General features: G+C 48.7%; 1 protein-coding gene across 1 annotated transcript; it reads right to left on the minus strand.

Moving 5' to 3' along the window:
- Nucleotides 1-248: 248 nt before the first annotated feature.
- TFF2 (trefoil factor 2) lies at nt 249-25,692 on the minus strand. The gene is made up of 6 exons (XM_024758438.1): nt 25,617-25,692; nt 22,921-23,073; nt 3,092-3,220; nt 2,291-2,440; nt 1,228-1,374; nt 249-330 (listed from the first exon to the last, which is right to left on the minus strand). Exons 1-6 carry the CDS (start codon nt 25,690-25,692, stop codon nt 317-319), a joined length of 669 nt encoding a protein of 222 aa, XP_024614206.1. The 3' UTR covers nt 249-316.
- Nucleotides 25,693-26,614: the final 922 nt, after the last annotated feature.

The raw sequence follows: 26,614 nt of genomic DNA on the forward strand, positions 1-26,614 counted from the left end.
TATACACACAGTCGTACTCTCAACCTTTCTCTCTCTCTCCCTCCCTCTCTCTCTCTCTCTCTCTCTCTCACACACACACACACACACACACTATTGCCACCTCTGTGCCAATGAAGCCAAAATGAAACTTAGCAGATTTTTAGTGTTTTCTTTATTTGAAGAAATTGCATGTGAAGCCATTGAAAAGGATAAAAAGCAGATTAAGAAAACCCAGGAATTCGGGAAACATGAAATCTGAAACCATAAGACGATGCATGTTCTTCTTTAGTTTCAGGACATCCAAGGAGCCTGAGGGGTTCTCTGAAGCCACTGCCTCTTAATAATGACAGTCTAGAAATTTAAACGTGATATTGTTGGTGAGCACGTCAGAGAGCCAGGGTGCCTGAGCTAGAAGGCCCCGTGGGTTCACGGGACTATAGCCCTTAGTCCAGCCGTCCCTGCTGGAGAAGGAGCTGCCTGCGGGGCACAGTGCCCTGGGGCCAGATGCCCTCTGGGAGTCCATTCTCCCCAGATAACTGGTAATTTTCCAGGTAGACACTTAGGTCACACAAAAAAATCACTTGGAAATTTCTGAAAGTAAAGGCCATGCTCTTTAGAGCACACTGATTTTCTCAAAATGGGAAGAGGCATCCTTCAAGGATCAGTGCATCCTTCCCATCTTTTGGAATACCCGGTCTTTCCTTGATCTTATCGAACTCAGTGTCAGGGACACACTGTAACTGAGGGGTGGCGGGGGAGGGGAGATGGGCTCTCTTGGGACTGGCGCTGGGGCAGGACCTGTCACTTGTGGTCACGGGAGAGAACTGTGGGGTCCACGAGAGACGAGACCACATCTGCTTCTCTCTGGGTCCCTCTCACTATGCCCAGCACAGCACGTGGCATTCAAAGCACCCAAAATAGTGACACCACTCCACTGTGCTAGGACCTGGGGGTGCGGCTGAGAAAGGGATGCTTTCTGCAACCATCCAAAAGCCACGGTGGGAAGGCTGGAGGGCTTAACTTATTAAAAAGAAGCTGTCGTTGTTGAGAACAGTCTGGGATTCCCTTTTGAGCTGGTTCACGATAAAGGTGGCTTCCTACACGAGGACACTTTTTCCTGAACTGGTCACCCACTGGGTCCAGGGGCCTGGCCGGGATGGCATCAGGCATCCTGCCCACCCTAGGAGCTCCCCTGCCCTAGCTCCCACTGCCCTCGAGAACCATCCTTGTCCAGGAACTGGACATTACCTTGCACGGAGAGCGGGAAGAAGCACCAGGGCACTTCGGGGATGGTGTTGGAGAAGCAGCACTTCCTAGAGGCGCACTCCTCGGGGCTGATGCCTGGGTAGCCGCAGTTCTTGCGCGCTGAGACCTCCATGACACACTCCTCCAACTCTGCCACGTGCCACCGGATTTGGGGACGACAAGGGGACTCAGTTAGGCCAGCTAGCTAACCAGACACGTCCATTCCATCCTCCCAGGGGGGCGCCGCTGGGCTCACAGGCTTGGGGTAGCATGAGGGGCTTCTGAGACTGTCACCCCTGGGCTAAGAGTGGGCACCAGGAGGTGGGCACCCCTTCCTCCTGATGCCAAAAGTCAGAATGTCTGGAGGGAAAATCATCTCACCTCCCTGGACTTGACATTGCTCTGTAAAGTGGGGTGGTCCACCGTACCTCCTGTGGGGACCCTTTAAGGATATAAAGCATTAGACCAAAGAATTGAAACCCAGCGGTGCTTCCACTACTGGGAGAGGCCTGGCTACAACCAACCAACAGCCAACCATCGGGCCTGTTTCCCCCGGAACCCGGGAGCCTCTGACCGGCAGCCTCGGGGGCTGTGGACGGGAGGCCAGGGTACTCAGTTCTACACACACGAATCAGCTTCGCACACAGACTTCTTTGTGTGCCCGCTTTGGAGTCGGAGACTTTCTAAACTGATAATATGCACCGGCACAAAACGCACTCTCAGAAGGTAACTCAAGAAGACGTAAGTGAATTTCTTAACATCTGGGGTCTGTTTGCAGCTATGTTCATAATGCCGATTTTAATGCCTCACGTCCCTTAGAAGCTTCTTCAGGAGCCACAGCGAAGAGGGGCCTCAGAATTGTTTTTTTCAAATACTGTAAAACGTATTCCAACAAGGCTCCCCAAAATGGCAAACGGCTGGCCCTTGGGGTCCAGTGTGGACATTGAGGGGGGGGCACATTTTCCCTTCCCTGGGGCTGGCCCAGGTGGTGTTGGAGCCCTAAGAAACCAGGTCCTGGGCTGCCACCCGGGGCACAGGAGGAGGTCCCAGCTCTCCTGGACGTTACCTTGCTTGGGGAGGGGCTTGAAACACCAGGGGACCCCGGGGATGCTGGAGTCGAAGCAGCAGCTGGCGGAGAAGCACTGGTCGCTGGAGATGCCCGGGAAGCCGCAGTTCAACCTGTTCTTGGCGCTCACGCGTGAGCATTGGCAGGGATCTGCGGAGAGGCCCTGGCTCAGCCAGCCCCCGGGCACATCCGGGACCCCCCAGCAGTGCCACTCCCACCCTGGGAAAGGCCATCTTATCTTGGTCGTATTTGAACCAGCCAGTGTCCTTCAGAGGAACTGACAGGACTTAGCTGAAAGGGTTTTCTTAGTTTAAAAATAAAACCTTCTGGCAAGAGGGTGGACAGATGCACTCAGGCCCAGGTCAGGATGAAAGTGGGCAAGGCCGGACCCCTAGGAGCCCTTAGTGGGCCTCCCACCCAGCCTCTCCTGGAGCCCCAGCCCACCTGAGCCTGAGGCCATCTTACTGATCCTGAAGGGGGCCCTCCCGGGAGGTCTCACCCCCCTCCAATGCCCCCCTACTGCCCTTCCTGAGTGGCGGGGAAGTGGGGGGATGCACACAGGAGCTGGCTGTGTGGCTAGTGTCCCAAACCTCAGGACACCTTCCCACCTGCTTCCCTTCTCAAGTTAACTCATCACCTGCGTTTTCTCTCTGAGGGAAACTAACATGAACAGAGACACCCCGAGGGGCAGAAAACAAGGACCTCTCATGCCCTCCCTGCGCTCGGGGCACTAGAGGCCTCCCCAGGCTCGCTGGTCTGAATGGTCCCCACAGCCCCACGAGGACCTGAGCCCTCGCTTACCGGGTTTCTGGGCCCCCCCCAGGGCACACAGCCCTAGCAGAAGGAGCGCAGCCAGGAGCCAGGTGCAGCGGGCTCCCATGCCCACGCTCGGCTGCATCCCAGGGACGCTGGAAGAGTGCACGTTCCCCACTGCGTGGGGGTGTTTTATAAGCTTCTCTCTGTTTGCTCAGTAAGCAAGATAACCCCCTCTCTCCCCATGGCACTGACACTTTGGACCTTTGTTAGGAAAAGGAGCTGAGGTAGCTTGGCTGAAGTGCCAAGAGGTGACAGAGCAGGCCTCCAGGCTCCTGGAGCACAGCCAGGCTTCCCCCGACCCAGGCAGGGAGCCAGGTCATGCCAGGATGCCAACATGGAAGACGGGCCATGTGCACATGTGGTGCTGGGTACTCACAGGGTCCCACCCAGGAAGAGAGAAGTCATGTATTTCTCCTGATAAAGTACTTGGCTACCACAGGAATTTTAAAATAGTGGGCCCAAGGCTACTGGGGGAAATGACCAGGCCAGCCGTGGACAGAGAGAAGACCCCTCCTCCAGGAATGGGAGGGTCTCCGAGGAAGGCAGGAGACCCTCCTTCAGGGCTGCAGACCCCTCTCTCAGCCCCTGTCTGTATCTCCTTGTCTCTGTTTTGGGGAGGGGGCTGCTCTTCGTGGAGATGAAGCTGTCCGGGTGTACGGAATGGCCCCAGATGAGTGTAGTAGTAACAAGTTCATTTTAGCAAAGCCTGAAGTGTGTCATGTTTTTCTTCCATGGGAACTGTCTGTGTTGCCTAAAAGATGGCACCTGTAAGCCAGCCTATGCCCAGGATAAGATGCTCTGGGGAAAAGACTCTGTGGATGGGACCCAAAGAGAGAAAAGAGAAGTGGAGATGAGACACACAACACACGAAGGGGAATGTGGAGGAAAGAGAGGATCGTAAACTCTCTACTCTGGGGGACTTCCAGGAGCCACCAATCTGTCCAGCACGGCTTGCGCAGCCAGGAACCCAGAGATGCATGGAATCGGAAACCCTGGGTCCTCAGGGTCTGGAGAGCTCAGGGCTTCTGCCAGATCCAGCTCCAGCCGCCCCAGACCCCTGCCTATTCCCCCACTGAGCAACCACCATGACTCTATCTTTGCAAACCTTGAGAAAGTCACCTTTCCACACTGCGTCCCTGTCACTCTTAGTCATCACCAGGACATAGGGCCCCAAGTCCTCCCTCTTCCCCCTCCACTTTCCTCTTGCTTCCTCCCCCTTGGCCCGACTTCCCACTGCGCCCTCCTGGCCCTTCCGGGATTCCCACCAAAACCGCCTGATCCATGCCAAAGAGACGGCTTATCAGCCCCTTGGTCTCTGAACTGCTCTGGCCCTAATGGAAGCCTGCATCTTCCCTGCGATGTTCCTCTTGCATGCATCTCAGGTGGAGGTGCTCAGGCCCCCATCCAGGGCACCATCCGCCCACATGGCATTTTAGTGCTTTTAGAAAAAGGCACATTTTCTTCAAGACAATTTACTTCCACCGTGGGGAAGTCATTACGTTAGATACAGTGTCTACATTATGAGTGGCACCCACCTGAACGTGGAGCTCTGTGCACAGCACAACCTCTAAGCTGCGTTGGGTGCCTGTGCTCCCATCACATGGGCTCAGGCTGGGGGTTGGACATTGACCTTGAGCCCCAGTGTCACCATGCTCCTCAGAATCGCAGCCGTGACTGTACCACCCTCAAGGCTCCTGCCCCACCGTCATCAGCTGACTGTCAACCTGCTCCTTGTTAAGGGTTTCGCACCGCGCTCGCTGTGTCCCTTGTCACACCAAGATGTGTGACATCCTGGGTAGGTTCAGCACTCCAGGAACATCTCACCCAAAGCCACAGGAGCTCAGGTTTTTATTTCCTCCTCATCTCTGGGAACTTCCATCCCTCCTCCACTCTGCCACCCCTCCCATGGCCACACTCAGAACCCGTACTCCACCTCTGAAAGAGGACATGCAAATGTCCTTTCTGTTCAGGATGTCTAAGCTTCTACTGCTTCCTCGTTACTCCTAAACCCTCCAGTCCCTTAACCCCTCAGCTTCCCCTCTGAGCACTGTACCGTCTGCGTCTCCCCCTCCCCTCCTTCTCCAGCCTGGTTCCCACGGTCCCCACTCCACCTGCTCCCCCCCTGTCTTATCACCCCCAGGAGTACCCATCTGTTGACCATCTCCAGGCCCTCCCACCGCACCTGCTGTGCTAGCTGGTGCTGCCACAGGAGCGCTCAGTCTCAGACCCATCCCACGCCTGGTGGGATTGCAATTCTTCTTTGTAGTGATGTTACCTATCAGTTCTCACAGGAAACAGAAGCCAAATGGGGGGTCCCTTAGAGGTCACCCATGTCAGTCTACTTCTGATTATTATGGAGGTACTGGTACCAGACTCTTCCTCCTGCCATAAGTAACTCTAAACTTATGTGGAATAACTGTTTACAAATGCTGAGCAACAGGCTGTGTGGGACAGAAAGGGAAGTAGTGTGGGGAGGCCCAAGGTCACCTGGTTTTCTGTCTAGAAACACAGTCTGGCCACAGAGCATCAGAGGCTCATTGGGCTGAGGGACAGAGGGTACAATCAGAGGCCACGGGGTGATGGATTTCCAGGGTGGGGGCCGGAGGAGAGGGACACCTTAAACAGGGCTGGGGACTCCCTGGGGTTTAGTCAGACGCTAAGCCGCCACACACACAAGGCCAGGAAGGAACAGCTCCCAGGAAGGAACACACACCAAGGAGACAGGGCTGTCAGCAGCCTGATTCACATGAGTTCTGACCAGCCACAGGGGAAGGCTTGTTAGCTGTCCAAGCACTGAGTAGGGACATAGAATGACCATGCCATGTCTTAGTCAGCTTGGGTGGCCATAACGAAATACCACAGGGAGATGGGTTAAACAACCGACATTGGTTTCTCACAGTTCTGGTGGCTGGAAATTCATTATCAGGGTGGCTGCAGGGTAGGGTTCTGGTGAGGGCTCTCTTCCTGGCTTGCAGATGGTGGCCTTCTCAATGTGTGCTCACCTGGTGGAGAAAGGGTAAGTTCCCTGCTGTCTCTTTCTATAAGACCACTAACCCCATCATGGGGGATCCATCCTCATGACCTCTTCCAACCCTAATTACTTCCCAAAGTCCCTACCTCCTAATAGCATCACATTGGGGGGTATGGCTTCCACATATGAATGTGAGGGGGGCACAAACGTTCAGTCCATAACATGCCATAAGAATAGGCTTGATCTTGTTCTAGAGTAAAGCCACTTTATACCCCTTCTAACAAAACTTTAAAACAAGTCCTAAAAGATCAAGTTAGTCTGTAAGTAAAGTGACTGCCTAACAGAACGAAACTCAGCATTTTGTTAAGGAAGACAACAAAATCCAGACACATGACATAGCATTCATAATGTTCGACACAAACTCAAAACTTACTAGGTATGTGAAGAAGCAGGACCTTAAGCACTGGAAATAACAGAGAATAGAAACAGACCAGATACTGCATTAAAATGTTCAACTACTTAAAGAGAAATATAACAAGGGAACACATTTTAAAATCTGCATAGAGAAATGGAAGCTAAAAGTGAACCAGGTGGAAATTCTAGGCATGAAAACTACAATATCTGAAATGAAAAATTCTAATTAGATTAGATACTTTAGAAGAAATGGCTGATTTATTTGAAGTCACTGCAGTACAAGCTCTGCAAACTGGGGCATAGAGAGAAAGAGGGCTGAAATAAAAAGGAACAGAACCTCAGTGACCCGTGAGACAGTGTCAGCAGACTAACATACATGTAATTAGTGTACCAGTAGGAGGGGAAGAAAATATTGGGGCAAGAAAAAGGATTTGAAAAACTAATGGCCAAATTTTTTGTAAATTTGCTGACAAATATAAACTCATATATCCTAGAAGCTCAGTGAATACCAAGCAAGATAAAGAAAACCACATAAAGGCACAGCATCATCAAATTGTTGAAAATCAGTAATTTTAAAATGTTTTTACAGCAACTGGCAGAAAGACACACTGAATTACAGGGGAGCATATTAAGAATGACAAGTGAGTCGGAGGCTGGCTCAAGATGGCAGAGTAGAAGGAAGTGCTCTCACTCCCTTTTGCAAGAACACTGGAATCACTGCTAATCACTGCTAAACAATCATTGACAGGAAAACACTGGAACTCACCAAAAATATACCCCACATCCAAAGACAGATGAGAAGTCACAATGAGATTGTAGGAGGGGCGCAATCACCATAAAATCAAATCCCATGACTGCTGGAGAACACTTATACCACAGAAGTCACCCCACTGGAGTGAAGGTTCTGAGTCCCACGTCAGGCTTCCCAACCTGCAGGTCTGGCAACGGGAGGAGGAATTCCTAGAGAATCAGACTTTGAAGGCTAGTGGGATTTGATTGCAGGACTTCGACAGGACTGGGGGAAACAGAGACTCCACTCTTGGAGGGCACACACAAAGTACTGCGTGCATGGGGACCCGGGGGAAGGAGCAGTGACCCCCATAGAAGACTGAACCAGACCTACCTGCTATTGTTGGAGGGTCTCCTGCAGAGGCGGGGAGTGGCTCTGTCTCACTGTGAGGACAAGGACAAGGACACTGGCAGCAGAAGTTCTGGGAAGTTGGTTACTCCTTGGTGTGAGCCCTCCCAGAGTCTGTCATTAGCCCCACCAAAGAGCCCAGGAAGACTCCAGTGTTCGGTCAGCTCAGGCCAAACAACCAACAAGGAGGGGTCCCAGCCCCACCCATCAGCAGACAAGCAGATTAAAGTTTTACTGAGCTCTGCCCACCAGAGCAACACCCAGCTCTACCCACCACCAGTCCCTCCCAGCAGGAAATTTACACAAGCCTCTTAGAAAGCCTCATCCACCAGAGGGCAGACAGCAGAAGCAAGAAGAACTACAATCCTGCATCCTGTGAAACAAAAGCCACATTCACAGAAAGATAGACGAGACGAAAAGGCAGAGGGCTATGTACCAGATGAAGGAACAAGATAAAACCCCAGAAAAACAACTAAACGAAGTGAAGATAGGCAACCTTCTAGAAAAAGAATTCAGAATAATGATAGTGAAGATGATCCAGGACCTCGGAAAATGAATAGAGGCAAAGATTGAGAAGATGCAAGAAATTATCAACAAAGAACTAGAGGAATTAAAGAACAAACAAACAGAGATGAACAATACAATCACTGAAATGAAAACTACACTAGAAGGAATCAATAGCAGAATAACTGAGGCAGAAGAACGGATAAGTGACCTGGAAGACAGAATGGTGGAATCCACTGCTGCGGAACAGAATAAAGAAAAATGAATAAAAAGAAATGAAGACAGCCTAAGAGACCTCTGGGACAACATTAAATGCAACAACATTCACATTATAGGGGTCCCAGAAGGAGAAGAGAGAGAGAAAGGACCCGAGAAAATATTTGAAGAGATTATAGCTGAAAACTTCCCTAACATGGGAAAGGAAATAGCAACCCAAGTCCAGGAAGCACAGTGAGTCCCATACAGGATAAACACAAAGAGAAACACGCCAAGACACATAGTAATCAAATTGGTAAAAATTAAAAACAAAGAAAAATTATAGAACGCATCAAGGGGAAAACGACAAATAATGTACAAGTGAACTCCCATAAGGTTAACAGCTGATTTCTCAGCAGAAACTCTACAAGCCAGAAGGGAGTGGCATGATATACTTAAAGTGATGAAATGGAAGAACCTACAACCAAGATTACTCTACCTGACAAGGATCTCATTCAGATTCGATGGAGAAATCAAAAGCTTTACAGACAAGCAAAAGCTAAGAGAACTCAGCACCACCAAACCAGCTCTACAACAAATGCTAAAGGAACTTCTCTAAGTGGGAAACACAAGAGAAGAAAAGGACCTACAAAAACAAACCCAAAACAATTAAGAAAATGGTCATAGGAACATACATATCGATAATTACCTTAAACGTGAATGGATTAAATGCTCCAACCAAAAGACATAGACTGGCTGAATGGTTACAAAAACAAGACCCATATATATGCTGTCTACAAGAGACCCACTTCAGGCCTAGGGACACATACAGACTGAAAATGAAGGGATGGAAAAAGATATTCCATGCAAATGGAAATCAAAAGAAAGCTGGAGTAGCAATTCTCATATCAGATAAAATAGACTTTCAAATAAAGAATGTGACAAGAGACAAGGACAGACACTAAATAATGATCAAGGGATCAATCCAAGAAGAAGATATAACAATTATATATGCACCCAACAGAGGAGCACCTCAATACATAAGGCAACTGCTAACAGCTATAAAAGAGGAAATCAACAGTAACACAATAATAGTGGGGGACTTTAACACCTCACTGACACCAATGGACAGATCAGCCAAACAGAAAATTAATAAGGAAACACAAGCTTTAAATGACACACTAGACCAGATAGACTTAATTGATATCTATACGACATTCCATCCAAAACCAGCATATTACACTTTCTTCTCGAGTGTGCATGGAACATTCTCCAGGATAGATCACATCTTGGGTCACAAATCAAGCCTCAGTAAATTTAAGAAAATTGCAATCATATCAAGCATCTTTTCTGACCACAACGCTTTGAGATTAGAAATCAATAACAGGGAAAAAATGTAAAAAACACAAACACATGGAGGCTAAACAATACGTTACTAAATAACCAAGAGATCACTGAAGAAACCAAAGAGGAAATAAAAATATACCTAGAGATAAATGATAATGAAAACCAGACAATCCAAAACCTATGCGATGTGGCAAAACAGTTCTAAGAGGGAAGTTTATAGCTATACAAGCATACCTCAAGAAACAAGAAAAATCTCAAATAAGCAATCTAACCTTACACCTAAAGGAACTAGAGAAAGAAGAACAAACAAAACCCAAAGTTAGCAAAAGGAAAGAAATCATAAAGATCAGAACAGAAATAAATGAAATAGAAACAAAGAAAACAATAGCAAAGATCAATAAAACTAAAAGCTGGTTCTTTGAGAAGATAAACAACATTGATAAACCATTAGCCAGACTCATCAAGAAAAAGAGGGAGAGGACTCAAATCAATAAAATTAGAAATGAAAAAGGAGAAGTAACAACAGACACTGCAGAAATACAAAGGATCATGAGAGATTACTACAAGCAACTCTATGCCAATAAAATGGACAACCTGGAATAAATGGACAAACTTTTAGAAAGGTATAGCCTTCCAAGAATGAACGAGGAAGAAATAGAAAACATGAACAGACCAATCACAAGCACTGAAATTGAAACTGTGATTTAAAATCTTCCAGAAAACAAACAAAATCTTCCAAAAAACAAAATTCCAGAACCTGATGGCTTCTCAGGTGAATTCTATCAAACATTTAGAGAAGAGCTAACACCCATCCTTCTCAAAGTCTTCCAAAAAATTGCAGAGGAAGGAACCCTCCCAAACTCATTCTATGACACCACCATCACCCTGATACCAGAACCAAAGATACTACAAAAAAAAAATTACAGACCAGTATTACTGATGAATATAGATGTAACAATCCTCAACAAAATACTAGCAAACAGAATCTAACAACACATTAAAAGCATCATACACCATGATCAAGTGGGATTTATCCCATATATGCAAGGAATCTTCAGCATATGCAAATCAATCAATGTGATACACTATATTAACAAATTGAAGAATAAAAACCATATGATCATCTCAATAGATGCAGAAAAAGCTTTTGACAAAATTCAACACCCATTTATGAAAAAACCTCTCCAGAAAGTAGACATATAGGGAATTTACCTCAACATAATAAAGGCCATATATGACCAACCCACAGCAAACATCATTCTCAATGGTGAAAAACTGAAACCATTTCCACCAAGATCAGGAACAAGACAAGGATGTCCACTCTTGCCACTATTATTCAATATAGTTTTGGAAGTCCTAGCCACGGCAATCAGAGAGGAAAAAGAAATAAAAGGAATACAAACTGTAAAAGAAGAATTAAAACTGTTATTGTTTGCAGATGACATGATACTATACATAGAGAATCCTAAAGATGCCACCAGAAAACTACTAGAGCTAATCGATGAATTTGGTAAAGTTGCAGGATACAAAATACACAGAAATCACTTGCATTCCTATACAGTAATGATGAAAAATCTGAAAGAGAAATTAAGGAAACACTCCCATTTACCACTGCAACAAAAAAAAGAAAATACCTAGGAATAAACCTACCTAAGGAGACAAAAGACCTGTATGCAGAAAATTATAAGACACTGGTGAAAGAAATTAAAGATGATACAAACAGATGGAGAGATATACCATGTTCTTGGATTGGAAAATCAATATTGTGAAAATGACTATACTACCCAAAGCAATCTACAGATTCAATGCAATCTGTATAAAATTACCAATGGCTTGTTTACAGAACTAGAGCAAAAAATCTTAAAATTTGTATGGAGATACAAAAGACCCCGAATATCCAAAGTGGTCTTGAAGGAAAAACACAGAGGTGGAGGAATCAGACTCCCTGACTTCAGACTATACTACAAAGTGACAGTAATCAAGACAATATGGTACTGGCACAAAAACAGAAATACAGATCAATGGAACAGGATAGAAAGCCCAGAGATAAACCCACAAACCTATGGTCAACTAATCTATGACAAAGGAGGCAAGGATATACAATGGAGAAAAGACAGTCTCTTCAGTAAGTGGTGCTGGGGAAACTGGACAGCTACATGTAAAAGAATGAAATTAGAACACTCCCTAACACCCTACATAAAAATAAACTCAAAATGGATTAAAGACCTAGATGTAAGGCCAGACACTATAAAACTCTTAGAGGAAAACATAGGATGAACACTCTTTGACATAAATCACAGCAAGATCTTTTTTGATCCACCTCCTAGAGTAATGGAAATAAAAACAAAAATAAACGAATGGGACCTAATGAAACTTAAAAACTTTTGCACTGCAAAGGAAACCATAAACAAGATGAAAAAACCACCCTCAGAATGGAAGAAAATATTTGCAAACGAATCAACGACAAAGGATTAATCTCCAAAATATATAAATAGCTCGTGCAGCTCAATATTAAAAAAACAAACAACCCAATCCAAAAATGGGCAGAAGACCTAAGTAGACATTTCCCCAAAGGAAACATACAGATGGTCAAGAAGCACATGAAAAGCTGCTCAAAATCACTAATTATTAGAGAAATGCAAATCAAAACTACAATGAGGTATCGCCTCACACCAGTTAGAATGGGCGTCATCAGGAAATCTACAAACAACAAATGCTGGAGAGGGTGTGGAGAAAAGGGAACCCTCCTGCACTGTTGGTGGGAACTAAAATTTTTTTTAAAATGTCAGTTCAAGGTTTGGATGGAAACATACTTAAAGTATATTTTAGAAAAATTGATATTATAAAAACGTTTTTAAAAATATTGTATTGGAAAAAGAAAAGAATGACAAGTGATCTCTCATCTGAAACCATGCAATCTGGAAGGCAATGGAACAACAATATTAAAGTACTAAAGGAGAAAATCTGTCAAGTCAGAATTCTATACTCATGGAAAATGTCCTTATTTTATTTTTTAGAGCAAGTCTAGATTCACAGCAGAATTGAGCAGAAGGTACAGAGATTTCAAAATACTTTTCTAGACAAACAAAGGCTGTAAGAATCTATCACTCTCCTCCAAGGAATCTAAAATTGCTTCTTCAGGCTGCAGCTGTGGTTGTCCCTTGATTCAGGGCATGATTTCTCCACGTTGCTGCCACCACTTCCCACCTGGCTGGATTTATTCAGTTATGGCAGCGTTTGGGCCTCTGTCAGCATTTGTGTTTACAGCCCAGTCTAGTCTCATGATTTCTCCCTTGATTTGCTACAACTGTTTCCTAAATAATCTCTCAACCAGAGTTTTGTCCTCATCTAGACAAAAGTCTGGTGCCTTGATTACCTTTATAAAGTGACAATCAGTACATGTCACTCCCCTGGCACTCCCTCACGCCTCCCAGCCTGAAGCGTGCATGAAAAGCAAGACCTTTTATGAGCTGGTCCCCACATACCCCCTCCCCCCGTCCTGCACTCTTCTATTGCCGGGTCTCCTTCATAACCTAAGCCTCTTGCCCTCTAGACACACCCTGACCTCTGACACTTTGTTTGCGTGTCCTCCTCTCTCTGCAATACTCTTCCTCCACTCTTTGCCTTGCTAACTCCTGTCCACCCTTTAGCTCTTGACTCAGGAGCCACTTCTTCCAGGAAGGCCTCCTTCACTTCCCCTGAGAGAAGACAGGGCCCTTCACCCTTCCCCCAAGCATCCTTTGTTCACCTGATTCACAACACTTAGCCACACCTGCATTTTAAGTGGAGTTTTATGTTTCTGGTTCCTTTATTAATTGTACCAAAGGTAACAGCTAAATCTGCAGGCCAACTTTGTCCCAGGTGATATTCTAAGGATTTCATGTACTGTATCTCATTTAATTCTTACAACAATCCAAATGAAGAGCTGAAACTGTCACCCCCAGTTTTATAGTGTATACGGAAAAATAGTTTCCCCAAACAACACAGAAAGTAAGTGCAGGGTGGCATCCAGAACTGGACCTATGCCTCCTTTATTTTGAATCCCTAGAACCAAAGCCAGCATCTGCACAAACTAGACCTACTTAGTGAGGTGGTGTGGGGTGGAAAAACGGGTAAGTGACACCCGGAAGGTGAGGAAGAGGAGTCTGCCTCCTAATGTCACCCATTCGCCCAAATTTCCTTATAGAATTCATAAAATAATACCTAGGCCTGGATATATGCAAATAAGTAAGGCAAGCCTCTTCTTATCTCTGGATTAATTTCCTCATCTGTGAAATGAGAGCTGGAATGAGAGTTTATCAAATTATCTCCAAGGTCTCACATGCCTGGTGAACCCTCACTCGGATACTGACTAGGATAATATTTCATTTTTACACTGTCATCAGGGGAAAAAGTAAATTTTTATTACTAACATTTGCATGTACAGTGTTCCTAAATACAGAAGGTGGGGCTGAAAAACATGCAAATTCAATTTCCCTCCCCAGCATTCCAGGTTTCTGGAGTTTGGCTGTGCTGATCAATAGGATGGGTAAATAATACTCTTCTATGGGACTTCCCTGGTGGCGCAGTGGTTAAGAATCTGCCTGCCAATGCAGGGGACACGGGTTCGAGCCCTGGTCTGGGAAGATCCCACATGCTACAGAGCAACTAAGCCCATGTGCCACGGCTACTGAGCCTGTGCTCTACAGCCCACAAGCCACAACTACTGAGCCCATGTGCCACAACAACTGAAGCCCACATGCCTAGAGCCCATGCTCTGCAACAAGAGAAGCCACTGCAATGAGAAGACACGCACTGCAACAAAGTGTAGGCCCCGCTCACCGCAACTAGAGAAAGCTGGCACACAGCAACAAAGACCCAATGCAGGCAAAAATAATAATAATGGACTCTTCTAAAACCCAGGACTTAATTTAGCTACATAATAAAGAAGATGGTCAAAGCTGGGAGGAGACATAAACAGATGAGCCAATGCTGATGAGAATTTGGTACAGACTTTAGGAAGGAGTAAATAGAGATGTCTTGATGGGTTATATTCGGGGGACATAATTGGATGGACATAAACCTTAGCATTTTTCAATGTATTGTGCAACGGAATTCCTCCTTGTCCTGCTTTGAGGGACTTTAACCAAGATTTACATTCCTTCAGAAGGTCTCTTTTGTACCCCTTTTGTATCTGAGTGGGAGCTGGCCAGCCTTGAAACTTACCACAAGTCAAGGAAAAATGATATAGTAGGAGTTGGCAAACCATGGCCCATGAGCTTGTTGCCTGTGTTTAAATAAAACTTTATTAAAAACACAGCCATACCCATTCATTCACACATTGTCTATGGCCACTTTCTAACTATGATTGCAGAGTTGATTACCTGTGGCAGAAACTGTATGGCCCAGGAAACCTAAAATATTTACTCTCTGGCCTTTTAAGAAAAAAAAAATATGCCTATCCCTGTATTTTAGTCCTACAACTCTCTAAAAACAAAATTTTTAAAAGAAGGTGGTAAATATGTGTATTTATAAATGAAATGTTACAGAAATGCGCCTCAGTGCTCTTTTCCCCTTCTGTAATCTGGTCTTGGAAATGGTATATTTAGTATACTGATTTTCAGGAGACAATTCCCCGCGAGTCTCTCACATTCCTGCAGGTCTTGTGAATGAGACACTAACTGTCCCAATAGCTTAGGACCTAAAATTACAGTTGAACGTTAATGATGTCTAGATGCCTTGACATCTGGCAACTGAGAGGCCGTGAGTGGCCTAACCATGAATTCTCCTCCCTACTCAGCTCCCACAGATAAGGCCCCTTAGCCAAACAACCTCCTTATCTAGGGACTGGGCACAGGTCCTGCTTATCCCTGAGGAGTGTACCTCACTTCCCTGCCAGCCAGCAGAACTAGCCAATCAAGTCAATCTCATCCTCCTGCAGGAACCAGGGAGCACCCCCCACCTTGGTACTACACAGCTCCTTCCACAGCCCCTGGCCATTCACTGTGTTCCTGAGTACAACCCCCGTGTGGCCCCGCGTGGCAGGATATTTGTGTGGCAAACAACCTTGGAAGGTAGGTAAGCAGGCGGCAGAGGGCCAGCAAGCTTACTGCCCCTTGAAAGATTTAAACCCCTTGAGAGGTCAGTGTTTCTCTCCTGGAAGGCAGCCCACTGTGTGTGCTGGCACCCATCTGAGCTCATCGGTGCCACCCCTGAAGGACTTGGGGGCAAAGGGAACCAAGACAGGCATGCTGCTGCTTTCACTGCTTGCTATGTGATGAGAAATAAGGTTCTTTATCTCTGAACCGGGAGTCTCCTGTCCTCGGCCAGCAGCCATGAAGCTACTCGCTTGCAAGTAGGGTAAACTCTCAGCCCTTCTGAGTTCTCAACACTGATGAACCAGATAAGATTTAATATAAAAATCCCATCAATGTTTGCCTTTAGAATAGATGTTCCCTATTTTTAGGTTCAATCAACTACACTGTACCACATATATATGTGAGTGTGTATGGCTTTGCCTAATTTAATCTGTTTGCTACCCCCAAAATGTCCGGCTCAGGGCAATGTCAAGAGCTGAGAAGAACAATTAAGAAATACCTTTAAAATAATACTATTTACCTTTCCGGAACTAACTGTAATGTGACAGCTTGGACCTTTAAATGGGTGACTGCTTGATGTCTGCCAGGACATTCCTGTGCTGGTTTTTCCCAGGTATGTGTCTCTTCTTAGCTGATGTTTCCTGTCGGGCTCACCAGCACTGAATATTTCCACAAGCTGTCTCTGCCCACACTCACAAATAAACGCAAGGGAGTTTTCTTGAGCTAACAATACCCTTCCCTACAACCCTACGAATAGGATCTGAAGCCACAACTTGGCTTCAAGAGTTGGTTCCTGGTCTGGTCCTTAGTTCAACATGTCCTGAATAGAAGCCTATTGTTGTGTTGGCAATTTTCTAGAAACAATGATAACCTCCAAGTACACGGCCAGCTGCAGAGTGGAAAGGCTCACAGATCCAATTAAGGTGCTTGAGCCACGGGGTTTAGTAAATCTATCTCCAACACGTGATGAAAAGTGAGGGGCAGAAGTGGCAGGTTTGCACTCTGCATGGGGTGCAAGTGGGTGGAAGGACCACACACCTGGATCCTGGGTCATGAGATGCTCATGTGTCCTGTTCCTCTCTCGGCCTTTCCATCAATGCATGGTGACAAGGACCAGAACTGGGGTTTGAACAGGGGCCAGGACATGGGCAGTGCCACCACACACTCAGGCTTTATTGGGGAGACTCAGGGAAAGCAGCGTTGGCCCAACTGCAGCCCACAGTGACCCACAGAGCAGCCATGCTGTTAGTCTGTGTCTGGGATGACACGTGGAGCCTGAATTGGACCATGACCAGGGTCACCAATGGCGGCCTGATTAAGGATGACGGAGCAGCCAGGCTGGAGATGTGTAGTCTGCTTCCTATGGATCCTCCATCCTGTCCCACCTGTGATAATATTCTGCCTGTTCCATCCTCTTTGTCACATAACACACCCTACAGGTGGCCCACTCACTCCCTGCCTGCACTTAACGCACAGTGTGAACGTCCTCTTCCTACGGATCCTCCATCCTGTCCCACCTGTGATAATATTCTGCCTGTTCCATCCTCTTTGTCACATAACACACCCTACAGGTGGCCCACTCCCTCCCTGCCTGCCCTTAACGCACAGTGTGAACGGCCCCTATGTCTCATGGTCTCTGGGTTTTGCCCACTGTCTGCATTTGATACACTCTCAGCCTCATGTATTCCCTTTGTTTTCTTACCACCTAGAGCAGAAGTGACTAGTCTCAGCAACAAACAGTTGTGACCCCTGCCCTTTGGTAATTTGCGTGTATTAGGGTTCCTTGGTTGCAAGTAAGAGACACCAGCTGTTATGGGCTAAAATGTCTCCTCCAAATTCATATGTGGAAGTCCTATTCTCCAGGACCTCATAATGTGACCTTATTTGGAGATGAAGTCTCTAAAGGTAATTAAGTTAAAATGAAGCCAGTAGGGTGGGCCTTAATCCAATACGACTGGTGTCCTTCTAAGAAGAGGAGATTAGGACACACACAGAGAACACGGAGAAGACGGTCATCTACACACTAAGGAGAGAGGCCTCGGGAGAAATCAGCCCTGCCCACACCTCAGTCTTGGACTTCCAGCCTCTAGAACTGTGAGAATAAATGTCAGTTGTGTAAGTCATCCGGTCTGACGAGGATACCAGCGCAAGCTGATGAAGAAAGGGGAGGGTGTGTCACATGGCTTCAGTTGTCACTGGGACACCAGGGTGACAGCACTGCCAGCCCTGGGGTCGGGACTCGCTCTCTCTCCCTTTGGCCCCTCTCTGCACATCCACCTGTCCTTGCCCGGCCCCTCAGGCTGCGTGGGGAGCTGTGCTCACTTGGGCTCCTCTGTTACACATTTGTTACCCATTCTCTCCAGGGCTGATACAGACGTGACTCCCTCCCACACCAGTTGTGTCCACCAGAAGACCCCTGACTTCCTCTCAAAATATGAATCTCTCCCAGGAGAAACTTCCTGGACTTTTGTCTGAAGCTCTTCAAGGACATGGAAAGTTCTAGAAAAATTCCCACATTGGTGGTTTCCAGGCTGGAGGGAAAGGGTAGTACGCAGGGTGTCAGACAGCCGTGTTGACTGGCCAGTTAGCCTTGTAGCTCCACCTGTGTGAAAACCAAGAAAACTCTAAACTGACACATCACTCCATTGCGTCGTTCTGAAGTTGAAGGCCTGTCTCTAAAAACGAAGATAGAAAACATAAAACTTTCCACTAACAAGCTACGTATTCAGATGTAGAAAGTATAAGGGTGGCTTTCCCTCTTCTGGCAGAAATCCCTGGTCTTGATGTGCAAGAGAGCTCACCCCCAAATAGCCTCCCTCAGCCTGGTTTCCAAGGTTGGGGGGAGGGAGCAGCGTGGGCCCTTTAAGAGCTGTGTGTACGTGCGTCTTCATGTGTGTGTGTGTGTGCATGCGTGTGACATGGTCCCCAAACTGCTAAAGGCTCCTTGTACCTTATCAGCGAGCTGTTCTTTACCACACAGCCTGCCTTTCTTCCACCACCTTCTGCATGCTTCAAGGTCTCTGCACTGGCCGTGAGAAGGCGCCCTTTGTTCCTAAGCCCTGCCATCTTTTCTGCTTCCCTGGCCGTGGACTCCTGGCAGTAGCGAAGCGCGGGGCGGAGAGGTGGTCCAGGCTCCTGGGAAGCCCAGATTTCCCTCCCCAGGAGGGGTCACCAACCAATCGCCTTCATGGGGGCGCGTGACGGGGAGGGGCAGGTGATGCGAGAGCGTGACAGGGAGGCGGCCATAGGGGCAGGTCTGCCCCCGTGGGTGGTGGTGACTTCTTTACGGTCCTGTTCTGTCCCCCACCGGCTCCCCTGCCGTCTCCCCCATCCTGGCTCTGAACACGGGAAGGACGCAACACCCCGGCTCTCACCTCTCTCCCTCCACAGCCTCACTGAGCACTGGGACCCACTGGGATGTCCTGGGAGGCTGAGGCCACACAGCACGGGCGGGCACGGGCCTGACTGCCCTCTGAGGCCACCCGGCTTCCCAGAGCATTTCCACCGGCATCTGTTCCGACAGGTCCCCCCACACGCTGCCTGGGCGCTTCCCTCTCTGCCCTCAGTTGCCTCCACTGTCAGAATTCCTCGGGATTTTGTGATTCTCAGGAAGCACAGCATGGCCGAGACCAAGTCAAATCCCTTTCCCACCCGTGCGGGGTGCTGGACTGGGCACCCCTGCAGGAGTCCCCCGTGTTCTCGTACCCGTGCGGGTGAGCCCCAGAGGCCTGGTGTCCAGGCAGTGGGGCCGTAGGATCACACACCCACGCGGGTAAACACCAGGGGAGGTGGCCGAGCCATCGTGGATCGCAGATTTCTTTCCCTGGAACGTGGGGGGAGGGGGAAGGGCTTTGAAGCTGCTGGTCCTCCATCCATTCACTCCCTCGGTGGGCAAGAATCCAGAGAAACAGAAGGAAGGCAGGGGACCCACCTGGCCTCCTGTCACCTGGCCTCCGCCCCACAGCCTGGTGCCTCTCAGCCACAGGAGTACTTAGGGTCAAGAAACCCCAATCTGTGCATCACAGCTCCCTGAAAAGTGGCGTAGCCCTCACGCTCTCTGCCCAGGAAAAGGGGGAGAATGCCCAGTTCAGCCTGCTGCTGCAGGAACCCCCAGGAGACCAAGTTCACCTCTCAGAGCCAGGGGGTACATGTGACACAAAGGGGCAGCGTGGGTATGGCCCTCGTGTCCCAGATCCCGTTCTTGGCTTTCTCTTGATTGCATCCTTGAAATTATTAGTAAACCTTGATTCTAGAGGCTCTCTGGTTCAGGGGAGTCTGGTCTGATCTGTGTGCCTGCTCATTTGGGCGAGTTACTAAACATTTTGTCTTACCAAACGGGGATGAAGATAAGGGTAAGATAACATTTGTAATGGAGTTTGTTTCGAAAACCTAAAGAAATGCCCTTTAATCCTCCCCACACACACCTCCCTTTGCCCCGATCACTCCTGATTCTGAGCCCAAAATTCCTCCCGAGAGCCCGAGGCGGGTGGATGGCTCTGTGAGAAGTTAGTGAAACACGAGGTGTGGTAGAGGGGACAGATAGCCCACTGGCCTTTAACAGATGAAGGGCCCAGCCTGGAGGACTCACCCTGAGGACGTTGACTTTGGCTGAGAGCTTGTCCCTGCCCGTGGTAGCTGGGATGTAGACTCACCCCTCTAAGGTACAAGGGAGATACAGGCCTTCGTTAAGTCTTGGAAGATACAGGAAACTCAACCAGCAGAGGTTTAACCCATAAGGATATTTGGGTTGACTTGACATGAAGTCTGGAGGTGGGTGATGCTGGAGCAAATCAGCAGCTGAGGGAGATCAAGGCTCGAGTTCTCTGGCTTTTCCGCATTATCATAGAATGACTGCCTGAAGCACCACGTCACACCCTCACACCACACAGCAAAGGCAGGCTGCAAGGGCCGTCCATGACCGCTAGAGGGCGCTCTCCTCTCACCAAGCAGTAAAAGCCTTTCCCCAGAGCCTTCGAGTAGATGCCGGCTCCTGCCTCGTGGGCCAGAGTGGAGTCCTACCTCTAATTGGAAGAGAGGTTGGGCAAGTGGGTACTTTTTCCATTCTTTATAGGGTGGAAGTCAGGGAAGAAAGAAGGGAAGGAACGGATGTTGGGAACTGGGAAACGGGCCTGTTTTGTCATGGGGGAAAGCCCTCCTCTCTGGCACTGGGGAACGTGGGGAGAAGGTACAGGGGACGCGACGAGCTGGACTCCAGAAAAAACTCCAGCCGAGACCCCCAGACAGGTCAGTGGCAACCCAAAGGGCATGACGTAGACCCAAGGACTCCCGTGCTCCACAGCCGTGGGGGCTTGGTCCCCTCTGTCCACCCAGCTCTAAGGAGGGGCAGGAAAGTGGGAGAGGGAGGGTTCAGAGAGACTGGCGGCTACTCCCTGCAGAGGCTGCACAAAGTCCCGTCACACACTGCATTTCCAGAGGGGCCGGAGTAAGCACAGGTAGTTTATTTTTACCTCTCACTAACAGGTGAAGATTGCGAGAAAGATCAGATACGCTTCAGATTAAAAAAAAAAGAGAAGCCAACATTTCTCTGCACGTTCTCCCGCGGAGGTCACGGCACACGCATGACACATACACTATTGCCTACACACGCATGCTGCTGTGTGCGTGTGCTGGGGTCCCCATCCTGATGTTTCCGCATGCGCAGTGTATCTCCTGGCCCCCGGGGCCTCTGTACCTAATCGTCCTGGTGGCCAAGGGTTGCGGGTGGGTGATGGATCTGCTGGGAAATTGGGAAGAAAACTGATCGCGCAGAGGGCGGTACCTCCTTCTGGGGACCAGGTGGCTGGGGAGGGCGGGGCTCCTGGGACCCCAGAGACAAGCTCTGGGAGGAGGTGTCTAGGAGCACGGCTGGCTGAGCTGAGCTCCCTGGAGCAGGGCTGACTGCCCCGGGGGCACTTGAGGCTGCTCAGCCCAGCACTGCCCGCCAGGGTGAGGCATCTGCCCAGGTCCAGGCAGGTCCGACTGGCTCCCTTCCGTCTTGCCTGTGTCGGTGACAAGGGGGCACCGTGGCCTCCGTATCTCCCACCCCACCCCCCATTTTGTTCTATTTTCCAGTTTGGAGTTCAAGAGTGGGGGGCCAGGCGGGGGTCAACCCGCGCCGTCCTCTGCAATTGTTTTTATTATTAACACTTGCAGACGCTTTGCGATGGATTCGATCTCCTAAGTCAGTTTCCATCTGGGGGAAGTGAAGAAATTGTCAGGCAACTTTTATTGCCACCATGAATACGTAAAGAATGTGAGTAAGGTTTGGTGCCTGTTTTCATGATTTGACAGGGTGTGACTCCGAGTTGCTTCTAAGACTGCAACCCAATGGCCTGGTGCACGGACGCCGATGGCTGATATCCATCGAGAGAGCCTAACGCAATTACAAGTCACGCTCTCATCCGGCCCAAGATAGCCTGAGTTAATGTGTAATCCACGATGAGAACCCAGAGGTGCAAATATCACGTTCCTCCCTCAAAGGGAAAATCCTTTCTATTTTTTAAAAGAAGTACCAGCACAGAGTAACATTTATCTCTTTTAATTTTTAGGCTGATTTTGAGTACGAGGAATCAGAGCAGTCAATCCAGGCAGTGAGTTCAGGCTCAGAGGACCCCGAAACATCCAGCCAGAGAGGGAGTTAAGACCCCGGTGCCGGGCTGATGCCATCCCCACCGGAAAAGCGTCTAAAACTGACACTCCCCTGCAAAGGTGAAGTGTGGGGAAGAAGAGGTGTGTTAGCAAGAATAAGTATTTTCTTTCACTTTTAAATAATTACAGAGAATTTGCTTAAAAGCGTGACCGGGAACATTCTTTAGAAAACAAAGACTGTCTTTATATTTTGTCATTCTTTCCACTCCCCACCCCCAAGCAAGCGATGAAGTGCGTTACCAAGGACAATTCTTCACAGATCTGTAGTTAGAGATGTGAAGAAAAGCCAGGAGAAAAAATAGGGTGCCTCACCCAATGGGTCTTTCACCCCTGTGTTTCCATTCCCCAGCCCTGGATTCAGACTGATTTAGGCAAAACCACTTCTTTCTAGTCACCCCTTGGCCATTACTTTGGGTAAAAACGCAGCAGGCAATTCGGAGCAGGGTCCCGTGGTCCCATGTGGTGTTTTTTTCTCACGAATTCTGCATCTTCAGACCCCACGGTGTTGTCATGGGCTTACCTTCTAAAGGTTCACCAACGGCCACAGGATAGAAGCACCAGGGTACTCCAGAAATTTTTCTATCAAAGCAGCAGCCTTTACTTTTGCACTCCATAGATGTGATACCGGGGTGACCACAATTTACCCTTTGATGGGGTTCCATCTGACACGTCTCTGAAAGTACATGGGCCAAGAGGTGAAGGTAAGTGGCAGGCTGGATCCCCTCCTGTTATTACCCGCACTGCAGCTCACTTCCTTTCCCCAATTAAATCAGCAGCCAGCCGAGCAGTTGATGTAGACCCAGGGCTCCCCACACAAGAGGAGACCCTGTCCTCAGTTCCTGATTCGCAAACACTGAAACTCTGGGAAAATGCAAGGTGCCTGGGATTTGTAAACTTCGCACCTACCTAGATAATCTACTCATTTGCTCATTAATTTCAACAATTATTAAACTTTATTCACTCAATTGATAAATATCTGTGGAGAACCGCTTGTGGGTGCTAGAAACGGGAGCCAGCGCAGCAGAAATAGACAGGGATCTATTTATCCCCTCAGGGATCAAGTTCATGCCAGGCCCTGTGCTGGGTGATAGGGACCCAGAAATTAAAAATAGAGACGTCGTTGTTAAGAAGTTCACAGTCTGACGGAGGCGGGAGCTGAGTAAAGGTACAAAACGGCACAGTGCAACCAGCCGTGGGCAGGCCCAAGAGGGGAGAGTGACAACAGGCTGGACAAAGCAAGGAGGGCTTCCTGTCGGAGGAGGCTGACCAGATGAGGACGAGGCAATGGGTGCTCCAAGCAGAGGGAGTAGCGCCTTCAAAGGTGGTGGAGAGAGAGAGCAAAGTGTGTTCAAGGTAAGATGGGGAGTCGGGGTAGGGTAGTTTGGGGAAGCCAGGCTGAGGGCTGGAGTGGACGACTTCAGCCCAAGAGTAAAGGGAGCCACTCGGAAGCTTTAAGCAGAGGGGCAACGACATTGACCCAAAGTGGAGAACACTCGCGGGCGGCTAACGGCTCCCACGTGTTCTAGATGCAAGATTGGGAGGGTCTGAACTCAGGGCCACAGTGTAGGGCTCTGAGAAGGCATACTGCTCAGACCGGGTGGTGGGCGGGTTGAGGCAGGTAGCAGAAGAAGAATCCGGAACCCCTCCCCTGTCTTGTGGGTGAGGGGGAATGCTTCGAAGGTTAGGGGCTCCGCTCTGCTCGTGGATGAACGCCACCAGCTGGCCTCCAGAGAGAGGCCTGGCCATGCAGCTGCGCCATCCACTCCCGGACCAGACTCTGTCCCCGGGTGAAGGGGACACGCAGCCAGGCCTTGGGAGTGTGGGTGGTAAAGAGACTGGGAGGGAAGGAGCCGGAACAGAGCAAGGAGGACCGAGGTTCAGGGCAGATATGGTCACGAGCTGGCCTTGACCTGGAGCATCTCGCTCTCATAAGAAGGCAGTCCAACCACAGACAGATAGATGCCTGGCGTCTCCTAGACGAAGAGGCAGGCTGCTCGCCTTTCGTCCCTTGTGAAGTCCACCTGAGAATCTTAAAGCAGAGCCCGTCACTCGAGCTGGTCTTTGTGGGTTTTTGTATTGACGTCTGAGGATCGTCTCTAGCTTTCTTTGAAGAAAAGTTTCTGTGGCTTTGCAGAAAGACAGGCGTCCATCTCCCACTGGCTGGGCAGCCTCTTGGGGACAGCAAACACCCCAGGGTCTGGCCTCCCCGCCGTAGAGAGAAGGTGGTCATTGCCCACTCCACCGGGCAGGGTGGTGGGGAAGGTCAAGACAGGCTGTGTGTGCAGAGCTTGGACCACAGTTCTTTTGTCCTTTCAGGTCCAAGCCCCCTCCCTCCTCCTTGCCTTAGGCCGTGGGGCCTTCCTCCCCGCATCCCCTCCTCACATGCCTGGTCCGCTGTTCCTGACATGTGAGGTCCTTGGAACGTGTCCAGAGATACATGGGACCCATCCTTTTACCTCCCTTCAAACCTCTATCGGAATCCTCATTTTGAAACCTTTGGGAAATCCTTCTCCAGCCCTCTCCCTTTAAAAGTGTATCTACCAATAATAAGCAACGTTTATTTAGCCCTTTGTAGCTTTTCCCAAATATCATCACACGTAATTTTGTTGACAACCGTCTAAAGCTGAAGATTGACCCTGTTCTGCAGGTAAAGGATTTGAGACACAAACACATTCAAAGGAAGCAACAGTGTCCTCCCTCCTTAATTCTCTCATTTGGTGACACCCATGGACTAGGCACTGATGGGACACATGCACCAATGGGACAGGTGGTCTGGGTTCCACGGAACAGGGGGCCCAGGAGAGCCCACAGAACCTGCCAGCAGGGTTCCCAGGGGACGCCGTCCTCAGAAGAGGCTCTTAGAGGTCTGTGTGGACCTTGAGTGGGTCCAGCCCCAGCGGTTTGGCTTGGGCATTAACATCAAAGGTAGCTCTTTGAAATGTGATACTTAAGAGCCCCAGAATATTCTAGCATCAGTACTGAAGAGAGATGCCAACCGAGGCCACTGCGTTCTCACCGCAGTCCCCAAAGCTTCCACGGGCCCCTCCACCCTGCTGCTATCTTCCCCTGTTCTGCTTTCCAGAATCTTCCCAGGGTCTAGAACAGCCGCTGGCACTAAACAGCGCTTGGCTCAAAAGTACGTTGTGAAACCATGACTCCCAGAGGTGGACCCCTGCCCCCCGTGCCCACCACAGAGCAGGAAAGGGGGTGTCTTACCGGCCTTGCCCTGAGCCAGGCTGCTGAGGGCCAGAGCAAAGACCATGACCAGGATGCAGGTCACCTTGGGCTCCATGGCAGCTGTGACCTTCCTCCTCTGTCCAAAGGAGACCACCGTCAAGGATAAGTGTGCGTCCCGGCCCTCGATCTTATACCGCAGGCTCTGTTTGCTTTTTAAAGAGGGTCAGATAACGTCTGCCTAAGGAGGGCCCCGACACCCTTCATTCCAAGTAATCTCCACGATTAGAAGGTGTTTCCTAAACACAGCCAAGCCAAACTGACAAGTTTGTTGACAGAGAAAAATGCTGTATTGCACGATCATCTTTGTTGAGGGAGTTGAGATTCAGAAAATCCCTCTTTTATCCTGTGGCAGTCTCCTTGGTCACGACATGGTCCAGGCCTGAGCTTTTCGGAGACCCTCCTGCTAAATCAACAGTACACTCACGGGAGAGTGAGTCATAGGTGAGATGCCCATGCCAGGCACGGTGTATCAACGGTGACTCACCAGTCCCGCATGGCGATTCAGGGATGGACAGGCAGACAGGGGCAAGTGAAGCCCACTGGCCCAGCCTGGTCCTTTCCAACTGGGCATGCAACTATTTCCAGTGGTTTTAAGGATCCACGTGCCTGGGCAAAATGACCTGGAAATACCAGGAACTGAACTTCAAACTTCTTTTCTCCACTCGTCTGTCTTTTTCAGACTTTTCCATGGCAAATTGGTACATGAGCAAAGCACCCTTAGGTCCTTCAGCACCCTGGCCCTGTCCAGAGAGCCATGCCCTTCCTGTTGGCATGGACATTGAAAATTCACCAATGTTCAACATCCCACTTAAAGGAATTGTGGGAGCATTTTTACTTATTTACCTAAATTAATTAATTAAATTTTTTTTTTGCTTTGTTTTTTCCTTTCCCAGTGGAGTCCTTTTCACAGTGAGGTTGTGTGTACGAGAGCTGACATGACACTGATGAAGTAGCGGTCTCTCCCTCTAGCTGGGGCC

Source organism: Neophocaena asiaeorientalis, unplaced genomic scaffold (assembly GCF_003031525.2).
Source record: "Neophocaena asiaeorientalis asiaeorientalis breed wild unplaced genomic scaffold, Neophocaena_asiaeorientalis_V1.1 scaffold45, whole genome shotgun sequence".
NCBI lineage: Eukaryota > Metazoa > Chordata > Mammalia > Artiodactyla > Phocoenidae > Neophocaena > Neophocaena asiaeorientalis.

What these genes read in the sequence shown, in the direction of transcription:
- TFF2 (XM_024758438.1), bottom strand. Translation starts at nt 25,692, where the DNA reads ATGGAGCCCAAGGTGACCTGCATCCTGGTCATGGTCTTTGCTCTGGCC. An exon ending in CCTGGCTCAGGGCAAGGCCG is followed by an intron (nt 23,074 to 25,616) that starts GTAAGACACCCC and finishes ATGTACTTTCAG; the next exon opens with AGACGTGTCAGATGGAACCC. An exon ending in CGTTGGTGAACCTTTAGAAG is followed by an intron (nt 3,221 to 22,920) that starts GTAAGCCCATGA and finishes ACCCCCACGCAG; the next exon opens with TGGGGAACGTGCACTCTTCC.